Raw genomic sequence first — 24,122 nt, forward strand, 5'->3', positions numbered from 1 at the left:
TCCTCTCTCTCTCTCCGTCATAACGTACTACCCCTCTCTCTCAGTCATAAAGTACTTCCTCTCTCTCCCGTCATAACGTACTACCCCTCTCTCCGTCATAACGTACTACCCCTCTCTCTCCGTCATAACGTACTTCCTCTCTCTCCCGTCATAACGTACTTCCTCTCTCTCTCTCTCCGTCATAACGTACTACCCCTTTCTCTCCGTCATAACGTACTTCCTCTCTCTCCCGTCATAACGTACAACCCCTCTCTCCGTCATAACGTACTACCCCTCTCTCTCCGTCATAACGTACTTCCTCTCTCTCGCGTCATAACGTACTTCCTCTCTCTCCCCGTCATAACGTAGTGTGCTATATAACAGTTTGTTTGTCAAGTAACGGGTCTACCAACTGTTGTTTGTAACAACGACTGTACAGTGAACATACATCAAAGTGATACCATATAGGTTGAGTAATGATAACTTATCTGTCGATTCTCAATTTCCCATGTGCAGCTTCAAAGTGTATTTATAGGATAAATGAAACAACTGCTGTAGTGGTATCATTTTGGCGATCGTAGCCTCTCTGTATATATCTGTATTTTACACTAGAAATTATATAGACAGACGACGAATAATAACATAAAAATGTAGTGAAACATCATGTCGGCCAGTATTTACGAAATCTTTGAAGTGGCGGATTACTAGCACGAGTTTCCTCTCGTTCAGACAGGACTCAGTCAAAATGTCTAACGTCGGTTGTTGGGTATAATCCAAATATGACAAGATACTGCATTCAGTAAAACGTTCGCTATAAAGGATAGACACACAGAAGGGTATTGTTACGCACACATTTGTGTTATTTTCTAATATATTCGGAATTATCAGTTTTGTATATCAGTGTATTGTAACGTAAACGAATAAACCATGTGCTTGAATCGGTATACGAAGCTGCACTCTATCAATTCCCTTACACGTGTTCTTGTTTTAAAATGATAATCAATTAGACTAACTTGCCAAAGAGATCATTATTGATGAAATGATAACGAACATTACGGAGATAAAAGTATTCAAATTAAACGCCGTCCTTTTATTACATCATGGATCAGTATGATTCTCAAAATGTACATTATAAGGGAGATAACTTCTGATTAAATTGTACAACGTTGTCCATTTGTATGACACTAACTCTGTCTTGCTAACCACAAAACACTATATTTAGGGACATAGTGTTGGCCGGTGTAAATAACTCACATCCACCCATTTCAAATTCTGGCTTACAGAGTATAGTAATGTCATATTCAAGGAGCTTCGATTTAGTGGCATGATATGCTTGACCAGTAGATTTCTGGAACAACGAATTCTTGTATTACATATATAAACACAGATACTATTTATATTCTAAAATCAAGGACATGGACATAAATAATGCCGATCAGATTTACAGTTTATGTCGCCTAGCCGGATGTTTATACATCCCATTTGATCGGCACCTATCGTAGCTACTGCCTTGTGGTACATTCCGCCACAGTATGAACTGCATGGTTGAAGCCGACCATTGCTTGTCCTGCGCGTAGTACAGCCTCGCCTACACAGAATAGGTATCTGTAAGGAAACAATTGTTTACGTTAATGTCCGGATGTAGGGAGCATTTCATTTTCTGGAGAGAACAACTGGTCCTTCTAACCAATAGTTAAAGAATAAATTGATGACTTTAATGTAACCACTTCCCGTTATTAAAAGTACATCACTTATAGGTACTAGACCTAGATTACGGACAACATGAAATGGATCACGGCGTAGTTGAAAACGAGGCGGGCTACAATACGAAACGAAATTCTAGAACGGGTCAATCAATCTTTAGAATGCAAACCAAAGCGAAACGAAAATAACACAACGAAGACTATTGTGTATCTACAGTTGTAAATAGGTAATAACACTCTTGCTCGCGCGTCTAAATACGATGCTTGTAAGATGGATACCAGCCATTATATGGCAATGTTTGGTAATATGGTATCGTACCTGGCTTCCGTTTTGCCGTCGGTCACCATGATTCTGGAGAGAGATATCTCCCCGGTCCAGAAATACGATAGCAGGGATCTGGACTCCTGGAACTGGGCCTGTACATTCAGTATGTCGCCTAGGTAGCTTCTGGACACAAGCATAACCTTCCGTTCCTGGTTCTGTTGGAAACCGTCGTCACGTCCGGTCTGGGGGTTGAAACTATCAGAGGGATACGACTTTTATTATGATATAACGTTTCATATCAAGGATACAATGACACAGGTTAACATTTCTTGAAAAGATATATAAAGATGCGCACGATCATAGGTTACAAAATGTATGAACCATGAGTATCATGGCAACATACTTATCGTGTTCTCGTCTTTGCTGACATCTATATCCAAGATCTTGTCAAGTTCTTCAATTTACTGGTCGATATATGACTGACGTGACGTTTTAGATTACACGAATTTATTTACCATTTCGATCAAACCCTCAAGAACTCTACAATATAATTTGTCTGTTTGTCTCTGAGGTTTAGTATGCATGCCATGCAACAACTTAGTCATATGAAAAAAAGTTTTCATTGACATTATGACCACTCAAGGGCATGATCATAGTGCTGTCACACTGAAAAGCCTGTACATGGTTGAAAGCTGAACTCAAAGCGCTATCAGAAACAGGCTTACAAGAATATTTCGCAGCCTGCCACAAGCACACGCACTTAAAAAGGCACTCACCTCGTATGCACAAGGAGGTCATCCTAAATGATCAAAGCTGTTGATAGGACGTTAAACAGTATAAAATTCACCCAAGCAGCGAGCAGTGTGTATACTTTAATGGGCTTGGGCGTTTCTCTATCAGATACAGCACACAAAACATTCGTGTTTTGAGTGGAATCTAACCATTGGCGCAACAGCGATATATTGACTGATAAAGGACGTATAAGAGAGAGAAAAGTGCAAGAAAGAAGAAAAACCTATATCATTTCATAGTTAGTCGCTTTTAAAGAACCACGGAATTGAGACAAGAGGGTAAAGTGTTGTACCCAAGCTGTAGGGACCAAGGACACGACGGACAACATCAGCCGAAACCAAAACTTCACAAAAACTGTTCCTTTGTTATCACAATAACACCGTAATTGGCTACATTTGTACTCAAAAGTTAACTGATTACTTAAAAACACCTATTTAACAGGAATAACATACCTTTGTAGTAATTACCTTACTTCGTTTACAATAGTTTATACAAATTCTTACCTTTTGATGGCGAATATTTCCGAGAGTCCCGATGTTCCAAGTATCCGGAGATGTAACTCTCCGTGATCAGTTGCCATGGTCGGTCCAAACTGGACGGTCACTTGGTAAAAGTTGCCTGGAAACAGTACAAAGGTAAAACGTCTTAAATCGCATTTAAGCATCACTTCTGCTAATCAACGTTTACCGTTCCTGCGTAACTTGAGCTCATGCTAGTCAACATTTACTGTTCCTGTGTAACTTGAGTTTATGCTAGTCAACGTTAACCGTTCCTGTGTGACTTGAGTTTATGTTAGTCAACGTTAACCGTTCTTACGTAACTTGAATTTATGCTAGTCAACGTTAACCGTTCTTACGTAGCTTGAGTTCATGCTAGTCAACGTTTACCGTTCCTGTGTAACTTGAGTTTATGCTAGTCAACGTTAACCGTTCTTAAGTAAATTGAGTTCATGCTAGTCAACGTTTACCGTTCCTGTGTAACTTGAGTTTATGCTAGTCAACGTTTACCGTTCTTAAGTAAATTGAGTTCATGCTAGTCAACGTTTACTGTTCCTGTGTAACTTGAGTTCATGCTAGTCAACGTTTACCGTTCCTGTGCAACTTGAGTTCATGCTAGTCAACGTTTACTGTTCCTGTGTAACTTGAGTTCATGCTAGTCAACGTTTACCGTTCCTGTGCAACTTGAGTTCATGCTAGTCAACGTTTACCGTTCCTGTGTAACTTGAGTTTATGCTAGTCAACGTTAACCGTTCTTAAGTAAATTGAGTTCATGCTAGTCAACGTTTACCGTTCCTGTGTAACTTGAGTTCATGCTAGTCAACGTTTACCGTTCCTGTGTAACTTGAGTTTATGCTGGTCAACGTTTACCGTTCCTGTGTAACTTGAGTTTATGCTAGTCAACGTTAACCGTTCTTAAGTAAATTGAGTTCATGCTAGTCAACGTTTACCGTTCCTGTGTAACTTGAGTTTATGCTGGTCAACGTTAACCGTTCTTACGTAACTTGAGTTCATGCTAGTCAACGTTTGCTGTTCTTAATTAACCGGAGTTCATGCTAGTCAACGTTTGCCGTTCTTAAATAAGTTGAGTTTGTGCTAGTCAACGTTTACCGTTCTTAAATAAGTTGAGTGTGTGCTAGTCAACGTTTGTCGTTCTTAGATATGTTGAGTTTGTGCTAGTCAACGTTTACCGTGTTTAAGTAACTTGAGTTCATGCTGGTCAACGTTTGCCGTTCTTAGATAAGTTGAGTTTGTGCTAGTCAACGTTTACCGTTCTTAAATAAGTTGAGTTCATGCTGGTCAACGTTTGCCGTGCTTAAGTAAGTTGAGTTTAGCGTTAGTATCAATCAAACAGCGACCGAAAAATACAAAACGATCATACATCGCTACTTTGATTATTATGATTACAACTAGTATGGGAAAACGGCCATTTTATCTTGTTAATTGTTGTTGTCACACTCACCACAATATGGTGGACTGTCTGTAGTGGCCAGGTAGAATTTTCCCCTCGCTCTGAAACTATCGGCGTGGTAGCCCATGCTGGGACATGGTTGGTTTCCACAGGAGAAGCAGCGTCCTACCACAAAATCCTCGTAGCTCTGACAAGGATGGCCCTTCAGGGTGCAGGACCTACCGTTAATGGACTCAGTAAATAGGTAGATTGACCGGTCGTGACTGCAGGCCAGCATGCCGCCAACAGCTACAAAAGGAGCATGACACAAAAATCAAGATTTTAACTGATAAAATACAGGTGTTATGATTTGTAAACTGATTTAAAAATCCAATGTAAGTCCTGGTATGTGACTGTCAGAATCTATGGTCGTGTTATCGAAGGTTACAGGAAGGATAAATTCTGAGATATGATCTGAAGTTTTATAAGTGTAAAATATTATTCTAGGTTATAGTTAAGCTCAATGATACGCTTAGCCTAGCTATAGGTCTGATAGGACATTAGCCCTGCCCAACGGGCTTAACTCTAGGTGGTATACATTAGTACTGCCTTGTGGACCCAACGGTAGGTGTGGTACGACGTTGGTCCTACCTTGTGGACCTAACTCTAGGTGGTATACGACATTGGTCCTACCTTGTAGACCTAACTATAGGTGTGATACGACATTGATCCTACCTTGTGGTCCTACCTTGTGGACCTAACTCTATGCGTGGTACGACATTGGTCCTACCTTGTAGACCTAACTATAGGTGTGATACGACATTGATCCTACCTTGTGGTCCTACCTTGTGGTCCTATCTTGTGGACCTAACTCTAGCTGTAATACGACATTGGTATTACCTTGTGGTCCTAAGTCTAGCTGTGATACGACTTTAGTCCTACCTTGCAGTCCTACCTTGTGCTCCTACCTTGTGGACCTAACTCTAGGTGTGATATGACTTTTGTCCTGCCTTGTGGTCCTAACTCTAGCTGTGATACGACATTGGTCCTACCTTGTGGACCTACATCTAGGTGGTATACGACATTGGTCCTACCTTGTGGACCTACCTTGTGGACCTAACTCTAGGTGTGATATGACTTTGGTTCTGCCTTGTGGACCTAACTATAGGTGTGATACGACATTGGTCCTACCTTGTGGACCTAAATCTAGGTGGTATACGACATTGGTCCTACCTTGTAGACCTACCTTGTAGACCTAACTCTAGGTGTGAGACGACTTTGGTCCAACCTTGTGGTCCTAACTCTAGCTGTGATACGACTTTGGTCCTACCTTGTGGTCCTAACTCTAGGTCCTTTACGACATTGGTCCTTCCTTGTGGACCTACCTTGTGGTCCTAACTCTAGGTCGTATACGACATTGGTCCTACCTTGTGGACCTAACTCTAGGCGAGATACGACATTGGTCCTACCTTGTGGACCTAACTCTATGCGTGATACGACTTTGGTCCTACCTTGTGGTCCTAACTCTAGGTGAGATACGACGTTGGTCCATGTCTCGTGTGTACAACCAGGCTGATTACGTCCTCCATTGGGATAGAAGTCCATATCACCACATGGCATCTTCATACCGTAACCTTGGAACAATGAGGATTTGTGTGAACATCGCCGAAAATTAAGCATTTTCGTCCGTATAAATTTAACCATTAGCTGCACTAGTTCTTTTTCAACACAAATTACAAATATAAATATTTTTATATCTATTCCGATTCCGTGATATATATATTGGTCACGTAACTTTTCGCTTATTTATTAAAAAAAATCAAAAATACATGATGACTTACCGGAAATGGTATCGAATTCCGATCCGTCGGTGTGAATAACGTCAACAAAGTTAGCATCGTTAGAATCAAGACGAACTTCCACTGGTGTGTCTTCAAAGTTCGGTTCAGCGGGATCCAAACCTTAACATATAAACTAATATATAGAATTGTCTCTTAAACTTTTAGTGTCCGTGTATAGGAATAATGAAATTTAAGTGCGTCAAAACACATAAAAGACCCCTGCATCAACATATTCACTCCATTTCCATTCATTATACCCATACTTTGCCTCCAAATTCACATGTTCCCTGACAATGTCTGTACCTGTGAACAGTCCAAGCCTCCTGAGATAGTCTACCTACGATCCGTCCCAGTTTCCTGACAATGTCCCTATCTACGATCCGTCCCAGTTTCCTGACAATGTCCTTATCTACGATCCGTCCCAGTTTCCTGACAATGTCCCTATCTACGATCCGTCCCAGTCCCATGACAATGTCCCTATCTACGATCCGTCCCAGTTTCCTGACAATGTCCTTATCTACGACTCGTCCCAGTCTCCTGACGAAGTCCCTATCTACGATCCGTCCCAGTCCCCTGACAATGTCTCTATCTACGATCCGTCCCTGTTTCCTGACAATGTCCCTATCTACGATCCGTCCCAGTCACCTGACAATGTATCTATCTATGATCCGTCCCTGTTTCCTGACAATGTCCCTATCTACGATCCGTCCCAGTCTCCTGACAATGTATCTATCTACGATCCGTCCCAGTCTCCTGACAATGTCTCTATCTATGATCCGTCCCAGTCCCCTGACAATATCTCTATCTACGATCCGTCCCAGTCTCCTGACAATGTCTCTATCTATGATCCGTCCCAGTCCCCTGACAATATCTCTATCTACGATCCGTCCCAGTCCCCTGACAATGTCGCTATCTATGATCCGTCCCAGTCCCCTGACAATATCTCTATCTATGATCCGTCCCAGTCCCCTGACAATATCTCTATCTATGATCCGTCCCAGTCTCCTGACAATGTCTCTATGATCCGTCCCAGTCCCCTGACAATGTCCCTACACGATCCGTCCCAGTCCCCTGACAATGTCCCTATCTATGATCCGTCCCAGTCTCCTGACAATATCTCTATCTATGATCCGTCCCAGTCCCCTGACAATATCTCTATCTATGATCCGTCCCAGTCCCCTGACAATGTCTCTATGATCCGTCCCAGTCCCCTGACAATATCTCTATCTATGATCCGTCCCAGTCCCCTGACAATGTCCCTATCTACGATCCGTCCCAGTCTCCTGACAATGTCCCTATCTATGATCCGTCCCAGTCCCCTGACAATGTCTCTATCTATGATCCGTCCCAGTCCCCTGACAATGTCCCTATCTACGATCCGTCCCAGTCTCCTGACAATGTCTCTATCTACGATCCGTCCCAGTCCCCTGACAATGTCCCTATCTACGATCCGTCCCAGTCCCCTGACAATGTCCCTATCTACGATCCGTCCCAGTCTCCTGACAATGTCTCTATCTATGATCCGTCCCAGTCCCCTGACAATCTATCTATCTACGATCCGTCCCTGTTTCCTGACAATGTCTCTATCTATGATCCGTCCCAGTCTCCTGACAATGTCTCTATCTATGATCCGTCCCAGTCTCCTGACAATGTCTGCTGTCCCCTGCTACTTACCTGTAATTCGTCCTAGTCCTCTGACGATCTCTCCTACATAGCCACAGACGTGGGCGCCGAGACTGTGCCCTATAAGATGGTACTGTGAGTTGGTGGTTCCTGCGGCGGTATTCAGGTAAGAGATCATGGCCGCTACCTCCGCTCCGACAACACGAGTATTTGCGACTGCCTGTGTGTAGGGAAACCCAGAACCCCTTCCCCAGTCCACAATAATCACGTTCATTCTCTCCTGAAAAAAACATACAATCAATGAGACAAAGAGACGATCGTAATATAGGACATATTTTTTACACTACTGTAACATGGTCAAGATATAATTTCGAACTGAAACGAAATACCATTTTCTTTGGCATGTGGATGAGCAACGATCAAGGTGACATGAAAAAGGGTCCAGAAAGACGCCTTTCGAAGGAACATTGAACAGAAGTGCTACAGCTGGTCAATATCGGTGTCTTTAATATTCACTAGTAGAAAAGCACGTTTTTGTCACTTGTCTACATCAATAGGGACCTGGCTGTAAGCACAGGCACGCTGTCTTATTTTAGGATGTAAGATAGCTTTCCAGCAAGGGAGATACAAATATACCCAGGTATTCTGACAGAAAATTGCAACAAGTCATTCCTCCGGTCATACTTCGTTTGTCTCATTCAAGTAGCTACATCACCGAAAAACTGGCGGAGCCTGTAACATACCACCAAAGAAATCAGGGTAAAGCTTCTTACATAGGATCAAAGCCATGTCACACCTTTTGCAGCTTTTCGAGAAATACAAACCTCCACGGTATCGCAGCCCCACTTCATACAAGTTCCCGTGAGACGGGAGAAGACCACAAGAAGACAAAAGAAGAAAGGTACAATAAGATGAATGCAGGAAGACGGGAGGTGAACATTCTGCTGACAGTGATATCGACAAGACAAGTTAAAAAATAAGAGTAAAAAAGCACAAGGAAATGCTACTTGACGACAGACATCGGGGAGGGTTTCAATATGTAGAGATCTGTTTGACATACCTGGGATATCACAAATTATCGTATACAAACTTGACACAGTAAAGATTTACCATTACCTTTCTTATAAGTTCAGACATCATGTCATGCGCCCAGGGTACATTTCCGTTCTGAGTGAAACCGTGTATAATTATCTTAGTGGGGAGACTGGCTTCAAATCCGGACGTCCATAGGTTGTGTCTGTCGTTGCGCACTAACCGGAAGGGAGCGCTTGGAATACTTCTTTCGGAGAAAAGTAGGAAAGTTGGACGTATTTGACTTGGAGATAAAGGCAAGGCCCCATCAGAATTGTTGAACGGGTACTCGTTTGAGAAACAGCCCAGGTCTCCGTAACAGTGGGAAGACCGCTTCGTACGGTCATGTCTCAAACTGGTGGCAGCACCGAGCCCTGAAACACAGGAAATGCAACATTCATAAAGTACTATTAAATGTGATTTCGTTTCCTTTTGTGATACAGGAACCTGTGATACAGGGACTAGTGATACAGGGACCTGTGATATAGGGACTAGTGATACAAGGACCTGTGATACAGGGACCAGTGATACAGGGACCTGTGATACAGGGACTAGTGATACAGGGACTAGTGATACAGGGACCTGTGATACAGGGACCAGTGATACAGGGACCGGTGATACAGGGACCGGTGATACAGGGACCGGTGATACAGGGACCTGTGATACAGGGACTAGTGATACAGGGACCAGTGATACAAGGACTAGTGATACAGGGACTAGTGATACAAGGACTAGTGATACAGGGACCTGTGATACAGGGACTAGTGATACAGGGACCAGTGATACAGGGACCAGTGATACAGGGACTAGTGATACAGGGACTAGTGATACAGGGACTAGTCGTACAGGGACCAGTGATACAGGGACCAGTGATACAGGGACCAGTGATACAGGGACTATTGATACAGGGACCTGTGACAAAGGGACTAGTGATACAGGGACCAGTGATACAGGGACCAGTGATACAGGGACTATTGATACAGGGACCTGTGACACAGGGACTAGTGATACAGGGACCTGTGATACAGAGACAAATGATACAGGGACTAGTGATACAGGGACCTGTGATACAGAGACAAATGATACAGGGACTGGTGATACAGGGACTAGTCGTACAGGAACTAGTGATACAGGGACCTGTGATACAGGGACTATTGATACAGGGACCTGTGATACAGAGACAAATGATACAGGGACTAGTGATACAGGGACTAGTCGTACAGGGACTATTGATACAGGGACTAGTGATACAGGGACTAGTGATACAGGGACTAGTCGTACAGGGACCAGTGATACAGGGACCAGTGATACAGGGACCAGTGATACAGGGACCAGTGATACAGGGAACTGTGATACAGGGACTAGTGATACAGGGACCAGTGATACAGGGACTAGTGATACAGGGACCAGTGGACCAGTGATACAGGGACTAGTGATACAGGGACCAGTGATACAGGGATCTGTGATACAGGGATCTGTGATACAGGCACTAATGATTCTTATTTTCAAAAAAGAGGTGTGAATGTCTAAGTACCACTATGTGGCTAGTAAATAAGAATATGCTTACCTGGACCTACACAACCGGATAGGTTCGAAAAATCATGTTCCTTTGACTTGTGGTTGGAAATGTGTTTCTCCAAAAAGCGTTTATATTCTCCATAGCAGGAAAACAACAGATGATGCTTGTTTGCTTGTAAAACTTGTTATATATAATGGTTATTGATACTATAACAAGATCATTCCAATAGGTTTTTTTGTGTTTTTTATTGATATCATTTATGGTATTCCTTTTCTATGGATGGTTGCTTTTTGTGTCCTTTTTTTGTTTTGTTTGTTTTTTACATTTTCTGAGAGTGTATTTAGTTTACACCGACAATAACTTGCCTTAAAGTAAAGTAAATGATTCTTTATCGACAGTGTAATCCGTAAAGTAGAACAGCCATTTTGACGGCGAACTGTCATCGTTTCTTTGTATGATATCAATTTGATCATACGAGTTGTTACTTTTCTAAAATGTTAAAATGTTTGATCGAATGTCATTAAAGACGATACGATTTCAAGTGACCTTGAAATATTGAAATTATTTCATTTATGTTTAAACTTCAAACAATATTAAGTAAGTATCCTGTTAAATCGGATACAATATTTCACGCAGAAAATAATAAAGGACACAACTGAAGTATGAAACGGTCGATAATAAAAACAATACACCAGGCCTGAACTGTTTTACAGTGGGACGGCGACGGGCAAGTGTAAATCTCTTATCTTATATTACAATCAAAGTCAGATAAATAGACTAGGTATCTAGTACTGTTTTACAGTGGGACGGCGACGGGCAAGTGTAAATCTCTTATCTTATATTACAATCAAAGTCAGATAAATAGACTAGGTATCTAGTACTGTTTTACAGTGGGACGGCGACGGGCAAGTGTAAATCTCTTATCTTATATTACAATCGAAGTCAGATAAATAGACTAGGTATCTAGTACTGTTTTACAGTGGGACGGCGACGGGCAAGTGTAAATCTCTTATCTTATATTACAATCGAAGTCAGATAAATAGACTAGGTATCTAGTACTGTTTTACAGTGGGACGGCGACGGGCAAGTGTAAATCTCTTATCTTATATTACAATTAAAATCAGATAATTATTTTCGGTGTTTAGTACAATTAGATTAGCACCCCATCGCCTTGTGAAATATAATACATTGGTCATTACCTGTAAAACATGCCACTTAATTAAGTCATACAACTCTGTGGAGAATAGCGGTAAACGCAACTGTACAATACGTCATACATCACTGTGGAGTTTGACAATACAACTTTATAATACTTCATAAGTCATACACCTCTGAGGAGTATATAAATAAAACTGTACAATACTACATACGTCATACATCTCTGAGGAGTATATAAATAAAACTGTACAATACTACATACGTCATACATCTCTGTAGAGAACGTAAATACAACTCTACAATACTACATACGTCATACACCTCTGTGGAGTACGTAAATACGACTCTACAATACTACATACGTCATACACCTCTGTGGAGTACGTAAATACAACTGTACAATGCTACATACGTCATACACCTCTGTGGAGTACGTAAATACAACTCTACAATACTACATACGTCATACACCTCTGTGGAGTACGTAAATACAACTCTACAATACTACATACGTCATACACCTCTGTGGAGTACATAAATACAACTGTACAATACTACATACGTCATACACCTCTGAGGAGTATATAAATAAAACTGTACAATACGATATACGTCATTCATCTCTGTGGAGTACGTAAATACAACTGTACAAAACTACATACGTCATACACTTTTGTGGAGTACGTAATACAACTGTACAGTACTACATACGTCATACACCTCTGTGGAGTACGTAAATACAACTGTACAATACTATATACGTCATACACCTCTGAGGAGTATATAAATAAAACTATACAATACTACATACGTCATACATCTCTGTGGAGTACATAAATACAACTGTACAATACTACATACGTCATACATCTCTGTGGAGAACGTAAATACAACTTTACAATACTATAAACGTCATACATCTCTGTGGAGTACATAAATACAACTGTACAGTACTACATACGTCATACATCTCTGTAGAGAACGCAAATACAACTGTACGGTACTACATACGTCATACATCTCTGTGGAGTACGTAAATACAACTGTACAATACCACATACGTCATACACCTCTGTGGAGTACTTAATACAACTATACAATACCACATACGTCATACATCTCTGTGGAGTACATAAATACAACTGTACAATACTACATACGTCATACACCTCTGTGGAGTACGTAATACAACTGTACAGTACTACATACGTCATACACCTCTGTGGAGTACGTAATACAACTGTACAGTACTATATACGTCATACACCTCTGTGGAGTACATAAATACAACTGTACAATACTACATACGTCATACACCTCTGTGGAGTACGTAATACAACTGTACAGTACTACATACGTCATACACCTCTGTGGAGTACATAAATACAACTGTACAATACTACATACGTCATACACCATCTCTGTGGAGTACGTAAATACAACTGTACAGTACTACATACGTCATACACCATCTCTGTGGAGTACGTAAATACAGCTGTACAGTACTACATACGTCATACACCTCTGTGGAGTACGTAAATACAACTCTACAATACTACATACGTCATACACCTCTGTGGAGTATATAAATACAACTGTACAATGCTACATACGTCATACACCTCTGTGGAGTACGTAAATACAACTCTACAATACTACATACGTCATACACCTCTGTGGAGTATATAAATACACCTGTACAATGCTACATACGTCATACACCTCTGTGGAGTACTTAATTACATCATATATCGCCATTTCGATTTAACTCTTTAACCTTTACTCGGAACGTCTTAATAAAACAAAATTCTAACCTATGCCGTGAAATGCTAATCCTATGTAAATGGAACTCTTTTCCTTCGGCGCTACCAGGTACAACTATGTTTCAATGGAACTTCGGTGATATATAAGCATCTTGATTTCATTAGAAAAGCGTGTTTCTGTGAGTTTTATGTAGCGATAATTATATCAACACGTTAAGTCTGGAACGAGCTTGAGTAGTATAGTCTCGTATCTGTTTGAAGTACAATTTTTTCTGGTTACCAAGTTCAACATCTTTTATGAATTATAGGGAGATGGTTTGTACGCGTTCGAGAACAGTGATGATGCTTAGGATATGGTTTAGGCAAAGGTCGATGCTAGTTCACTACATTTCCAATTTTATATTTCATGGTAAAACTTCAGATACTTACGTTGAAAGACGATCAACAGTGAACAATGATATCTCTATTACATATGATTACGTGTAAATAGAACGTCTATGCTATAACTGTATGTAGCAATACATGTACAAATCAGTTCCTGACATTTCACTTCCAGTCCTGGAAAATTGTAAAAGAAATTGCATTGATTCTAAGACAACATGACAATTTAGCATCTGTTAGGCTATAAAGTATATTGTATCTAAAATAATACTGCGGACTTAAGTATAAATCTTCTCATACGATTATCATACTTACCCAACAGGAGACAACTCCAAAGAGCTAACAGAACCGGACCCATCTTGTTTTATGGCAATTCTTTATTTTGGCTCTAGCAAGGTAAACATTCAGTCACGAGTGTAGGGTGTGCGTGAAACCTGTCAGTGGCCTAATTATGGGATTCGTGAAAACATCATACTAGTGCACGCGGGTGAACCGTTGCAAAGTGTGCGTGCGTAGTAATTTTTCTGGTACTTTGTGTGAGGAACATCTTGGCACGTTCGTTTCAAAGTTAAATTAGCTATGCAATCCTGGCGTTGATAGAGTGTTGATGATTTCCCCATATCTTCTTTAATTGGTTCTCGACATTTATCTTTTTCAGAGATATGGTATTACCCTTATGTTTTGCAAAACGATGTTACAGAAAGATTACACTTGATAAGCTTGCTAAAAAAATGTCTATGAAATTCGACGTCTGAATGTTGACCTTTATACATTATATAGGTCTCTGGTCTTGGATATTATCACTGACATCAAGAACAGCTGAACAAGCTGTGGTATGTAGTGCAGATGGTTACCAGAAAGGCCAGTTGATATTATAACTTATTTGATGGTATTCACCATACATCGCTCACCGTTAGTAAGGGCAAATTCACTAGAAATGCTGTAACTGGTCAAAAACCTAATCCACATAAGCACGTGTCTAACTCATCAAAAACATTCTAATTGGCGTCATTATGTGTCCAAACTCCCGGCTCGTCACACCTTAAACAGCGCGTGTTTAACTGACCGGGAAATCTTATCCCTGTTAGAATGTGCCTAACCAACCACCTCGTCACTCGTCATGTCATCTTGCGTCTGACCGTCCGGCATGTCACTCATAAATCACATTTACATGTGTCTGAAACCCCCTAATCAACGTCATCTTGCGTCTGACCGCCCGGCATGTCACTCATAAATCACATCTACATGTGTCTGCACCCCCTTATCAACGTCATCTTGCGTCTGACCGCCCGGCACGTCACTCCTAATCCAAATCAACATGTGTCTAACTGGCCATTAATCCCCTTAATCCACGTCAATGTGTATACCAACCATGTCCATTACTCCTCATTACCACTCTTGCCACTCATGCCTATGAACAAAATAAAAACTTTTTCTGGCGTAGAACTCTGCAGCTTGGATTATCAGTATTACAGTGCAGACACACAGTAATACTTCTGCATCAATATACGTCATACTCTCTTTAATAACATGTTCATGTAAAGTCATCGCTCGCTTTGTTTTAGTATACGGCAATGAAAAACTGGTGTGCATTGTCTGATATTTTCAATTCTTTTTTGTCGGTCCATACAAAGAATACCCGAAAAGATAGTTAGAAAGGCCTAAAAATTATACCAAAAATAAAATTAAAGCCATGAATTCTTGTTGGTGGTCTCCTCCATTATTACATTTGACACAATCAATATGTCCCGTAACACTACTGCTTATCAATAAAAGGTAGTGTTGTGGGCATGAATGCAAAAACAAACACAATCAATATCAATGCTATTTGAGTAATGATCGTAAAAACGGTGTGAAAACCTCGGTTACAGAGCTTGTCAGTGTAAAAATAACTCCGGTAAGGATATTTTGATAACTTGAGCGTACATTTGCAAATTAGGAGATTTGTCTGGGATAAAAACACAGATACAACAGATCACTCTACACTGAACAAAAGAATATTAAAACTCTTTATGAGCAGAATGCACACACTGAGTCGGTGGGCCTTTCACCTGAAATGCCTCAGTTTGCCCTTTTATTAACACAAACTTTAAGTGAACCGAGTCTCAGAGCGCCGGTCAGAAAGGACCAATATATGTGTAATAATGCATGGAAACATATTTAACAAAAACCCACAAAATTAGTGTTAACTTTCCTTTACCAGCTACAACTTCGAAACTATTCCACTCAACCCTGTAAAACTTTTTGTATGTATAAGGTTAGTGTCCCAGTTATTTTTTTTCCGTTCCCATGGAAATAGATAACCCTCGTCACAAATTTCAGTGTTTCTGGACCACCGCTCTGCCTTCAAGATAATTGCTCAAAACCTATTAAACTAGTAGTATCTTCTGTTATTGGGAAGTTCTCCGTTTGAATACTTTTCGTGTTACCATGGAAACAGATAGGCCAAATCACAAAGTTATATTTTTTATGGAGCAGTTCTCTTAAACCGTTCAATGCAATCACACAGTACTCAAAACTTTGTACAGACATCAAGCTAGTACTCTAGTAGAAGTTCTCCATTTCAATACTTTCTATGTAACAATTAAAAATAACAAATAAAAATCAATCTTGTTGTAATATTAGCATACATTTATATATATATATATATAATTATGCGCCTTTCTTTTAAACAGCGGAGCGCGAGAGATAATGTCACGCTTTACGTCATCGGTGCTTATACATAACAATACAGGCCAAAAGTTTTTTTATAACCGATTATAAAACAGATGTAGAATATTTAGAAGCAGTATGCAACAAAATAACACACATACAAAAACACAATACTGCACCACAAAACAGCATTACAAACAAAAATAGAGACGTACATATAACACACTGTGTTAAACACATCCTTAATCAAACCATGTCAACAATAAAGAAATGATAATGATAAATAAAGATATATAGAACCAGGCCCCACTTGTATAAAATATCTCAACTTGAGATTTCCTCAAGTAGAGATTTTCCTCAGCTAATATCTCCTTGAAAATATCTTGTATGAAAATTCCTCAAGGAATTGCAGGACATCCTAGCCGAGGACTTCCTCCTGTTCCTTGAGAAAATTTTATACAAGCCGTTTTTGAGGAGATATCAGCAGAGGAAAATCTCGACTTGAGGAAATCTCAAGTTGAGATGTTTTATACAAGTGGGGCCAGCAAGTTAAGATAAATGCATACATATCTCAATCAGCAAAAGTTTACAATAAGGAAAAAGGCATAGTGATAGTAATCAGTACTATATATTCTACAAGTGTCCATGAATATTCTAGTAAAGAGTATAGAAACCACTAGACGCTTTTATGTACATACCATGGGCTTATTATCGGCATTATATATCCCCAGTACATACCTATATAGGGCATGAAATAAGGCAACCAGCTAAAGGGAGTTAAAATCATGATCATCCTACATTCATATCAACATTTTTACAACGGATCATTCTGCAAAAGTCTGTACCATTGGAAGGCCTAATTTCTATCTCCATTTCATGATAACACAATCACCCGGAATGAAAGCTTTTCGGTGTTTTTATTCTTGACGGGTCCAAATCCCAGTATTATATCACTGTATATTGGTAGTATACTGTATGCACAAGCTTAGTCCAGACTAAGAATTGTATTAACGATAGCTCTAGACCTGATGGGCCTTTTCTTCAGTAATAAATTCGGTTATTACAAGCTTTCTACACTAACTTATGAAATTATATAACATATACTCCTGCGCGAAAATGTCCGATTTCGTCGTAACTAATGTGTTCAGCGGTAGACCTAAAACACACGTCGCGTTCAATTACATAATCGCTCTTGTTGCTTTAACGTATTGTTTGAACAGATTACTTCAGCGCCTCGACGTAACATTGCATAGCTGGATATTGCGGCGCCCAGCTGTCTCATTATCTCCCCTGTATTTTTAACAGGTATAGCCACAAGGTGGCGAAGGCACTAAAGATGGCGGAAGACATCGAGAAAGTGGTGCCACTGCTGATATTATTTGGGATTTTGTGTGCTTTCTGCTCAGGTAAACTTACTTTATACGATTTTATTGTTTTAAAATTCCATAGTACTGATAATATATTTACTAAACACTTTCAATTTATGTAGATCTATGTTTAAAATTTGAATTTATCTTTTGTGATAACCAGTACGACTCGACTCCACTGACTCACGCGTATTTACTTTTCTTTAACCTGACACGAAACTAGATTTGTATTAGTATATCTTGAAGGAAATGACTTATGTCTTCACTAAACAATAAACAAATAACGTATAACAAATGCGGTTTATGGAAAGAATTTGAAGTCTTAAGTAATGGTGAAATATGAACGATATCATAGGCTACATTTGTGTATTTTGCTATCTACTGGTCTGTAAACTGTTTATATGCCCTCACTCGTTCACAGTAAATAATTTCACGATCCATATCTTCACTAGTCTTATATAATTAAAGTAATTTATTTTTTGGTATTATTTCGTCTTTCTGATCATGACAAAATTCACCCACACTCCCTATTCATATATAATACCAAAACAAAAGTAACTTTTAAAACCATAATTATAACTGACCGAAAATCCATGTATTTAAAAAATCGAAATTCCAAACTAACATTTTCCGAAAAGAAAATCATATCCACGCCCTCTGCAAAGCACTTGCACAACTGTCAACACTTCACACCAATCAATCTATGGTGAATTCTCTTGCTCGCCTTAAACCAGTTTAGGATGAAAGCCATAATCCCCTTCTACCATCTGGTCACTGTAGACGAACATTTTGTAACTTAACTTTTGTAATAAAAAAGGGGGTCTGAATAGAAAGATTCAAAGCTGAGTGTTTTCTTGTGAAAGTTAGTGTGTAGTCTGAAAAGCTAATAGGTTTTTCTAGATACAATATCACCTAAATTTGTTCAAAATCATCATATTTACAAAAGTAGATTCAATATCATTTTATTCAGTGAAGCGCTAACTAACCAAATCCTATATTTGAAAGAAAATTTAAAGATAATTGATTTGACAAAATGGAAAACATTATTTTTATTGTTCCTTACTTCAGTTAACAGCTGGCCTTTTTTTACATCGAGAGCCTTAATTTGTTTATTATTGAAATTCAAACAAATTCAAAGCAAACTAAACAAATGTCTAGTATGACTAATGGGATATGTTCAAATTGGTTTATATTTTGAAACTTTTAGTCTTGTTAATTTGACTTTTTAGTACCAGTAATTTTGTAGATTGAATGGGATTTCCCATATATAACCATGTAGATCTAACAGCTTTGTTGATGTGCGGTAGAGCTAACCAATAACCACATTCTGTCATCTTATTGATGATGATGAGGGTTTGCTGTAAAGCCTCAAACAGTATCCAAGCGAATCTGATGGATCGGTAACATTGATTATTCATTAACACAAGGACTGTGGTCTGTACATGTGTAATTGTGTGTCAATCACAGTTAATCTCACTGGTCTGTACCACATTGTATATCTAAATGACAAGACATTGCACATATACATGTAAACAGTGTAATATCATATTCTCAGAATCAGTTGTGCTTTTTTTTATGATATAAGACCAGAGCTGGTCTATCTTAATAGAAATGTGTTAATGTGTGCACATATGAAATAGTACACAGAAAAAATACATTTAATTGTTAATTATTAAAATGATAATATTTATACATGTATATCATGTATGGCTGTTATTACATGGTGACATACATGTTATAATTTTAATACAGATAATCCTATGATGCCGTTAATATCACTTTTGTGTTATCAGACATTTTGTGTAAAATGTGTACTGCAATCACCAAGAGTAAATAATATAAAGTTATGATTGAACAGATTGATGAGAATTTTGGGGAGTTGATATAAAATTGTTACATGTACAAATATTTAAATCATGTACCACTAGTGATGGTCTTTTGGACAATGGTAAATGTTTGATTATATTATTAATTACAGATTAATCACATACATTAAATGTTTATTTCAAGTGTTGAACAAGAATATGTATCAACACACATAAATGACTACATTAGTTATAAGCATCACAGCCCATGCACACTGATTGTGAGTTCATTAGAAGTATTATCAACATTTTGCACATAATGTTTATATTTCATGTCAGGCATCAACATTCTATTGCAATGATGTGATCACAATTATTGTGTATCATACTTTTGTGTGTATATGGCCATACATAGAAACACAGTAAACAAAGCTTTTTTGAAAATAAAGACAACTGATTTTTTTTTTCAGACATTTTTGTGGTTTTATTGAGACTTAGTCAAAAAACTTTTATATATACACGGAAATTAACTTTTTTTCTCTCTAAACAGTTTAGATTAATGTCTTGACAAATGACTTGCATGTTGAAGAACTCCCTATACATAGACCAGTGATCACAAGACCTGCATGTATAGAATGGATGGCTTCATGACTTCAGTTTCATTAACTGATGGAATGTTTGTAGCTGTTCACCCCTCAGATCACCAATGAACTTGTTGCTTTAACCATTGAAATCCTATTTTAGTACTTTGTCAGTTGTTATCTGTTTTGCATCTAAAAAAACTAAATTGATTTTCTTGTCAATAGCTTTGTTTCTCGTGTGTTCATTCCCCTTGGTAAATTATAACATTACTTTGGAGCATATCTGATTGATTCTAGAATAGAGAAAAAAATACATCACATGAAGTTCTGATATGTAGTAATTATATTATCACTTAAATGGCAAAGAGTTGATTTGATGTCATTTCATGTTATAGTAGGGGAACTTGGGTACTATCCTGATGGCCAGCTGTTAGATAAAAACCTAACACATATTTAATGTTTCCTCTGTACAGAAGTTTGAGTGACTCATGTAACAATTTAAATGTATGCTGGTATTTATATGTGTATGCTGGGTGAACTTGTTAGGTGTAATTTGGCAATTTTTCTGTGTTTATGAGCGTATAGGATTGTGAGTTCACATAAAGTACGTGTGTAATAGGATACAAGTCCCACATCTCTGGTCTGTCAGAATTGGGTAACAAAGCATATTACTTCAATGTTCTAATCCACAGATGTTCATTTCTCTCTGACATGCACACACAAAACCTCTTATAGCTAGTCAGGATCTAGAAGATCTAGAAGAATTTCATTCTCACCTGCCATTCCCAATTAAACACACAGTTTTTTCTTCAATGATCGCCGACACATTAAGCTAACATGCTATCCAGCTTTGGAGAATACCTTGTGAAAAAAGTGATTGTGGGAATGTCTTTCTTTCCCCTGATGCATTGTATTGCTCCTAGACGTATCAGTTATATACAACTGTGCATTGTACATTAGCACACCACACTTTCATTTTCATTATTAATTTATTTTGGGACTAAGTATAGGTTACATTGTAGTTTTCAAATGCATCTGTTATATCTATTATCTAATTGTTTTTGAAATCTAATTTTTGTTCTATTATCCTAACCCTTGTTCATAAAATGTATTTCAGTAAAATGAAAAATTGAATAATTTAGTTTACCATTTAGTGAAATTACTAAATCTGATTATAGAAGGAACAGTTTAAAGTGAAACATTCAATATGTTATTGTAATTGAGCTGATCAAGGAAGATGTGATGTGTAATTTTTCTAAGTTAAAGAGTGTCATTATCAGCTCTAGTTACTAATTACAAGTGATAGTTAAAAGGTAATATTCTTGAGAGATAAGTGTAAATTCAAATCAATGACTTTTTTTATTCTGGTAGATTTAAATACATTGAGATATATCATGATAAATATATAACTGACTGGTATTCATGTCAGATCTGACCCACAGATTCACAGTGCTGGGCATATGATTGACTTTGTGATGGCAATTATTATTTTTATGATTGCTATATCTGGTATGTTAGAAATGGAATAAAGATAAGGAATGTCACCTTTTTCACAAGGTTTGTACATAACACATGTTTTGATAGTCTACACAGTATCAATACATGCAAACCAGCATACATGTCAGGCCTCACATTTCACCAGTTTCATTGGAATGTTTGTGAACTGAAGCAGCTAACCTAAATTGACAGTACATATATATAAGTTCTATCCAGCTGTGTTCCTGCTGCACACAGGTGTACTATCACAACACTTACTTCTGTATTGTTTCATTAGTTTTATTCTCTACTTGTCTACAACCTATATGATTATAGAAGAGAAAATTTTCAAATACCAGTATATATGTTATTATCAAAACTTCAGAGTCAAATATTGATTGTCCTCTTTATATTAGATTTTGTGTAACAGAAGTTGATTATTTTGTACAATAGTTTTCTAATATATTATATAAGATTTCTTGAAAATTATTGTACAAAGATAATCAACTTCTGTTACACAAAATCTCCCCAAAGGTATTAAAATCTATTATGAATTATAAGATACAAAAAGTTAGAAAGTAAGGATTTAAAATAAGGAGTTGAGGAAGAATCTTGAATCTAATCAGTAGTGGAAAGAATCTCTGGATTGATTTCAAGTGCTGGATCTTTAGAGATAAACAGGAATTATTACAGCATTTCATGATAATAATATAAGGAACTGTCAGAAAGATCAGAAATTATTTATTAGACATACAAATTAGATGTGACTTACTTATTTTGAAAAATCTTGGTATTTTAGATTTAAACTCTTAAAGTTTCTTTGTAATTGTGTCCTTAACAATCTGTAGGCTTGGGTATATACCTAACCGTACCTGTGTCCAGGACTCCATATCTCTCTGTGAATCATCATAATCAAAACAATCATAAGCTAAGCCACTTTTTTTTTATCAAAGTTGGTGAAAAGGACAAATATGACTGAAGCAGCTAACCTAAATTGACAGTACATATATATAAGTTCTATCCAGCTGTGTTCCTGCTGCACACAGGTGTACTATCACAACACTTACTTCTGTATTGTTTCATTAGTTTTATTCTCTACTTGTCTACAACCTATATGATTATAGAAGAGAAAATTTTCAAATACCAGTATATATGTTATTATCAAAACTTCAGAGTCAAATATTGATTGTCCTCTTTATATTAGATTTTGTGTAACAGAAGTTGATTATTTTGTACAATAGTTTTCTAATATATTATATAAGATTTCTTGAAAATTATTGTACAAAGATAATCAACTTCTGTTACACAAAATCTCCCCAAAGGTATTAAAATCTATTATGAATTATAAGATACAAAAAGTTAGAAAGTAAGGATTTAAAATAAGGAGTTGAGGAAGAATCTTGAATCTAATCAGTAGTGGAAAGAATCTCTGGATTGATTTCAAGTGCTGGATCTTTAGAGATAAACAGGAATTATTACAGCATTTCATGATAATAATATAAGGAACTGTCAGAAAGATCAGAAATTATTTATTAGACATACAAATTAGATGTGACTTACTTATTTTGAAAAATCTTGGTATTTTAGATTTAAACTCTTAAAGTTTCTTTGTAATTGTGTCCTTAACAATCTGTAGGCTTGGGTATATACCTAACCGTACCTGTGTCCAGGACTCCATATCTCTCTGTGAATCATCATAATCAAAACAATCATAAGCTAAGCCACTTTTTTTTATCAAAGTTGGTGAAAAGGACAAATATGACTTTGTCCTCACAAATGTTGACATCATGTTAGTCCAGGGTTTTAAGGTAAAGAGTCTTCATTTGTATGTATAGAAATTCATGAAACAAAGGTACTGTAAATCACATAGCTTTTGTGTTGGATTTATTTTTGCATTAATATGCGAGGAAAGGCAATTTGCATGTTCAAATACCTCGTGAATATTTGTACGAAATAATTCTGGATGGCATCCATGTTGATTCTGTTACCGATATTGGAGTCTTGCAGAAATCAAATATCTAATAGCTCATCATTCGTGAATGTAAAGTAATTTCTAGATCAGCATATGTGAAATCATGCATTCATGAAAATGTCTAAAGAGGTAAGTTTGTTAAATAAAGTATTGATGAAATCAAAGTGATTTACAGTACCAGTATATATACACCTACATTTGCATGGGTATGAGGCCGGGCGAGGGTATTCACATTTTACAGATTTTTCACAAGTTTATTCATTCTTTTTTTCATTGATACATACCGG

The 24,122-nt window shown here is 37.9% G+C and overlaps 2 protein-coding genes across 2 annotated transcripts in view; one reads left to right on the top strand and one right to left on the bottom strand.

Annotated features, from left to right (window-relative positions):
• Window positions 1–1,048: 1,048 nt before the first annotated feature.
• On the bottom strand, window positions 1,049–14,340 carry LOC132562876 (pancreatic lipase-related protein 2-like). The gene is made up of 9 exons (XM_060227650.1): window positions 14,298–14,340; window positions 9,207–9,535; window positions 8,142–8,370; window positions 6,468–6,587; window positions 6,138–6,260; window positions 4,699–4,935; window positions 3,243–3,357; window positions 2,002–2,202; window positions 1,049–1,584 (listed from the first exon to the last, which is right to left on the bottom strand). Exons 1-9 carry the CDS (start codon window positions 14,338–14,340, stop codon window positions 1,482–1,484), a joined length of 1,500 nt encoding a protein of 499 aa, XP_060083633.1. The 3' UTR covers window positions 1,049–1,481.
• A 3,630-nt stretch (window positions 14,341–17,970) lies between these two features.
• The window catches only part of LOC132562877 (receptor-type tyrosine-protein phosphatase kappa-like), a 30,313-nt gene continuing 24,161 nt past the window's right edge, over window positions 17,971–24,122 (top strand). The window contains exon 1 of the mRNA XM_060227651.1: window positions 17,971–18,040. Coding sequence (XP_060083634.1) covers window positions 17,971–18,040 — 70 coding nt within the window. The remainder of the gene's footprint in view (window positions 18,041–24,122) is intronic.

The sequence above is a fragment of the Ylistrum balloti genome, unplaced genomic scaffold (assembly GCF_031769215.1).
Source record: "Ylistrum balloti isolate Yb309-2 unplaced genomic scaffold, AGI_CSIRO_Ybal_v1 Utg371540, whole genome shotgun sequence".
In the NCBI taxonomy this organism is placed as follows: Eukaryota; Metazoa; Mollusca; class Bivalvia; order Pectinida; family Pectinidae; genus Ylistrum; species Ylistrum balloti.

Bases quoted from the DNA above. Each gene is read 5' to 3' on its own strand.
- LOC132562876 (XM_060227650.1), bottom strand. From the start codon at position 14,340: ATGGGTCCGGTTCTGTTAGCTCTTTGGAGTTGTCTCCTGTTGG. The intron at 9,536-14,297 runs GTAAGTATGATA...CCTGTGTTTCAG, and splicing joins TTGGAGTTGTCTCCTGTTGG to GGCTCGGTGCTGCCACCAGT. The intron at 8,371-9,206 runs GTAATGGTAAAT...TGTTTTTTTCAG, and splicing joins TGTCTGAACTTATAAGAAAG to GAGAGAATGAACGTGATTAT.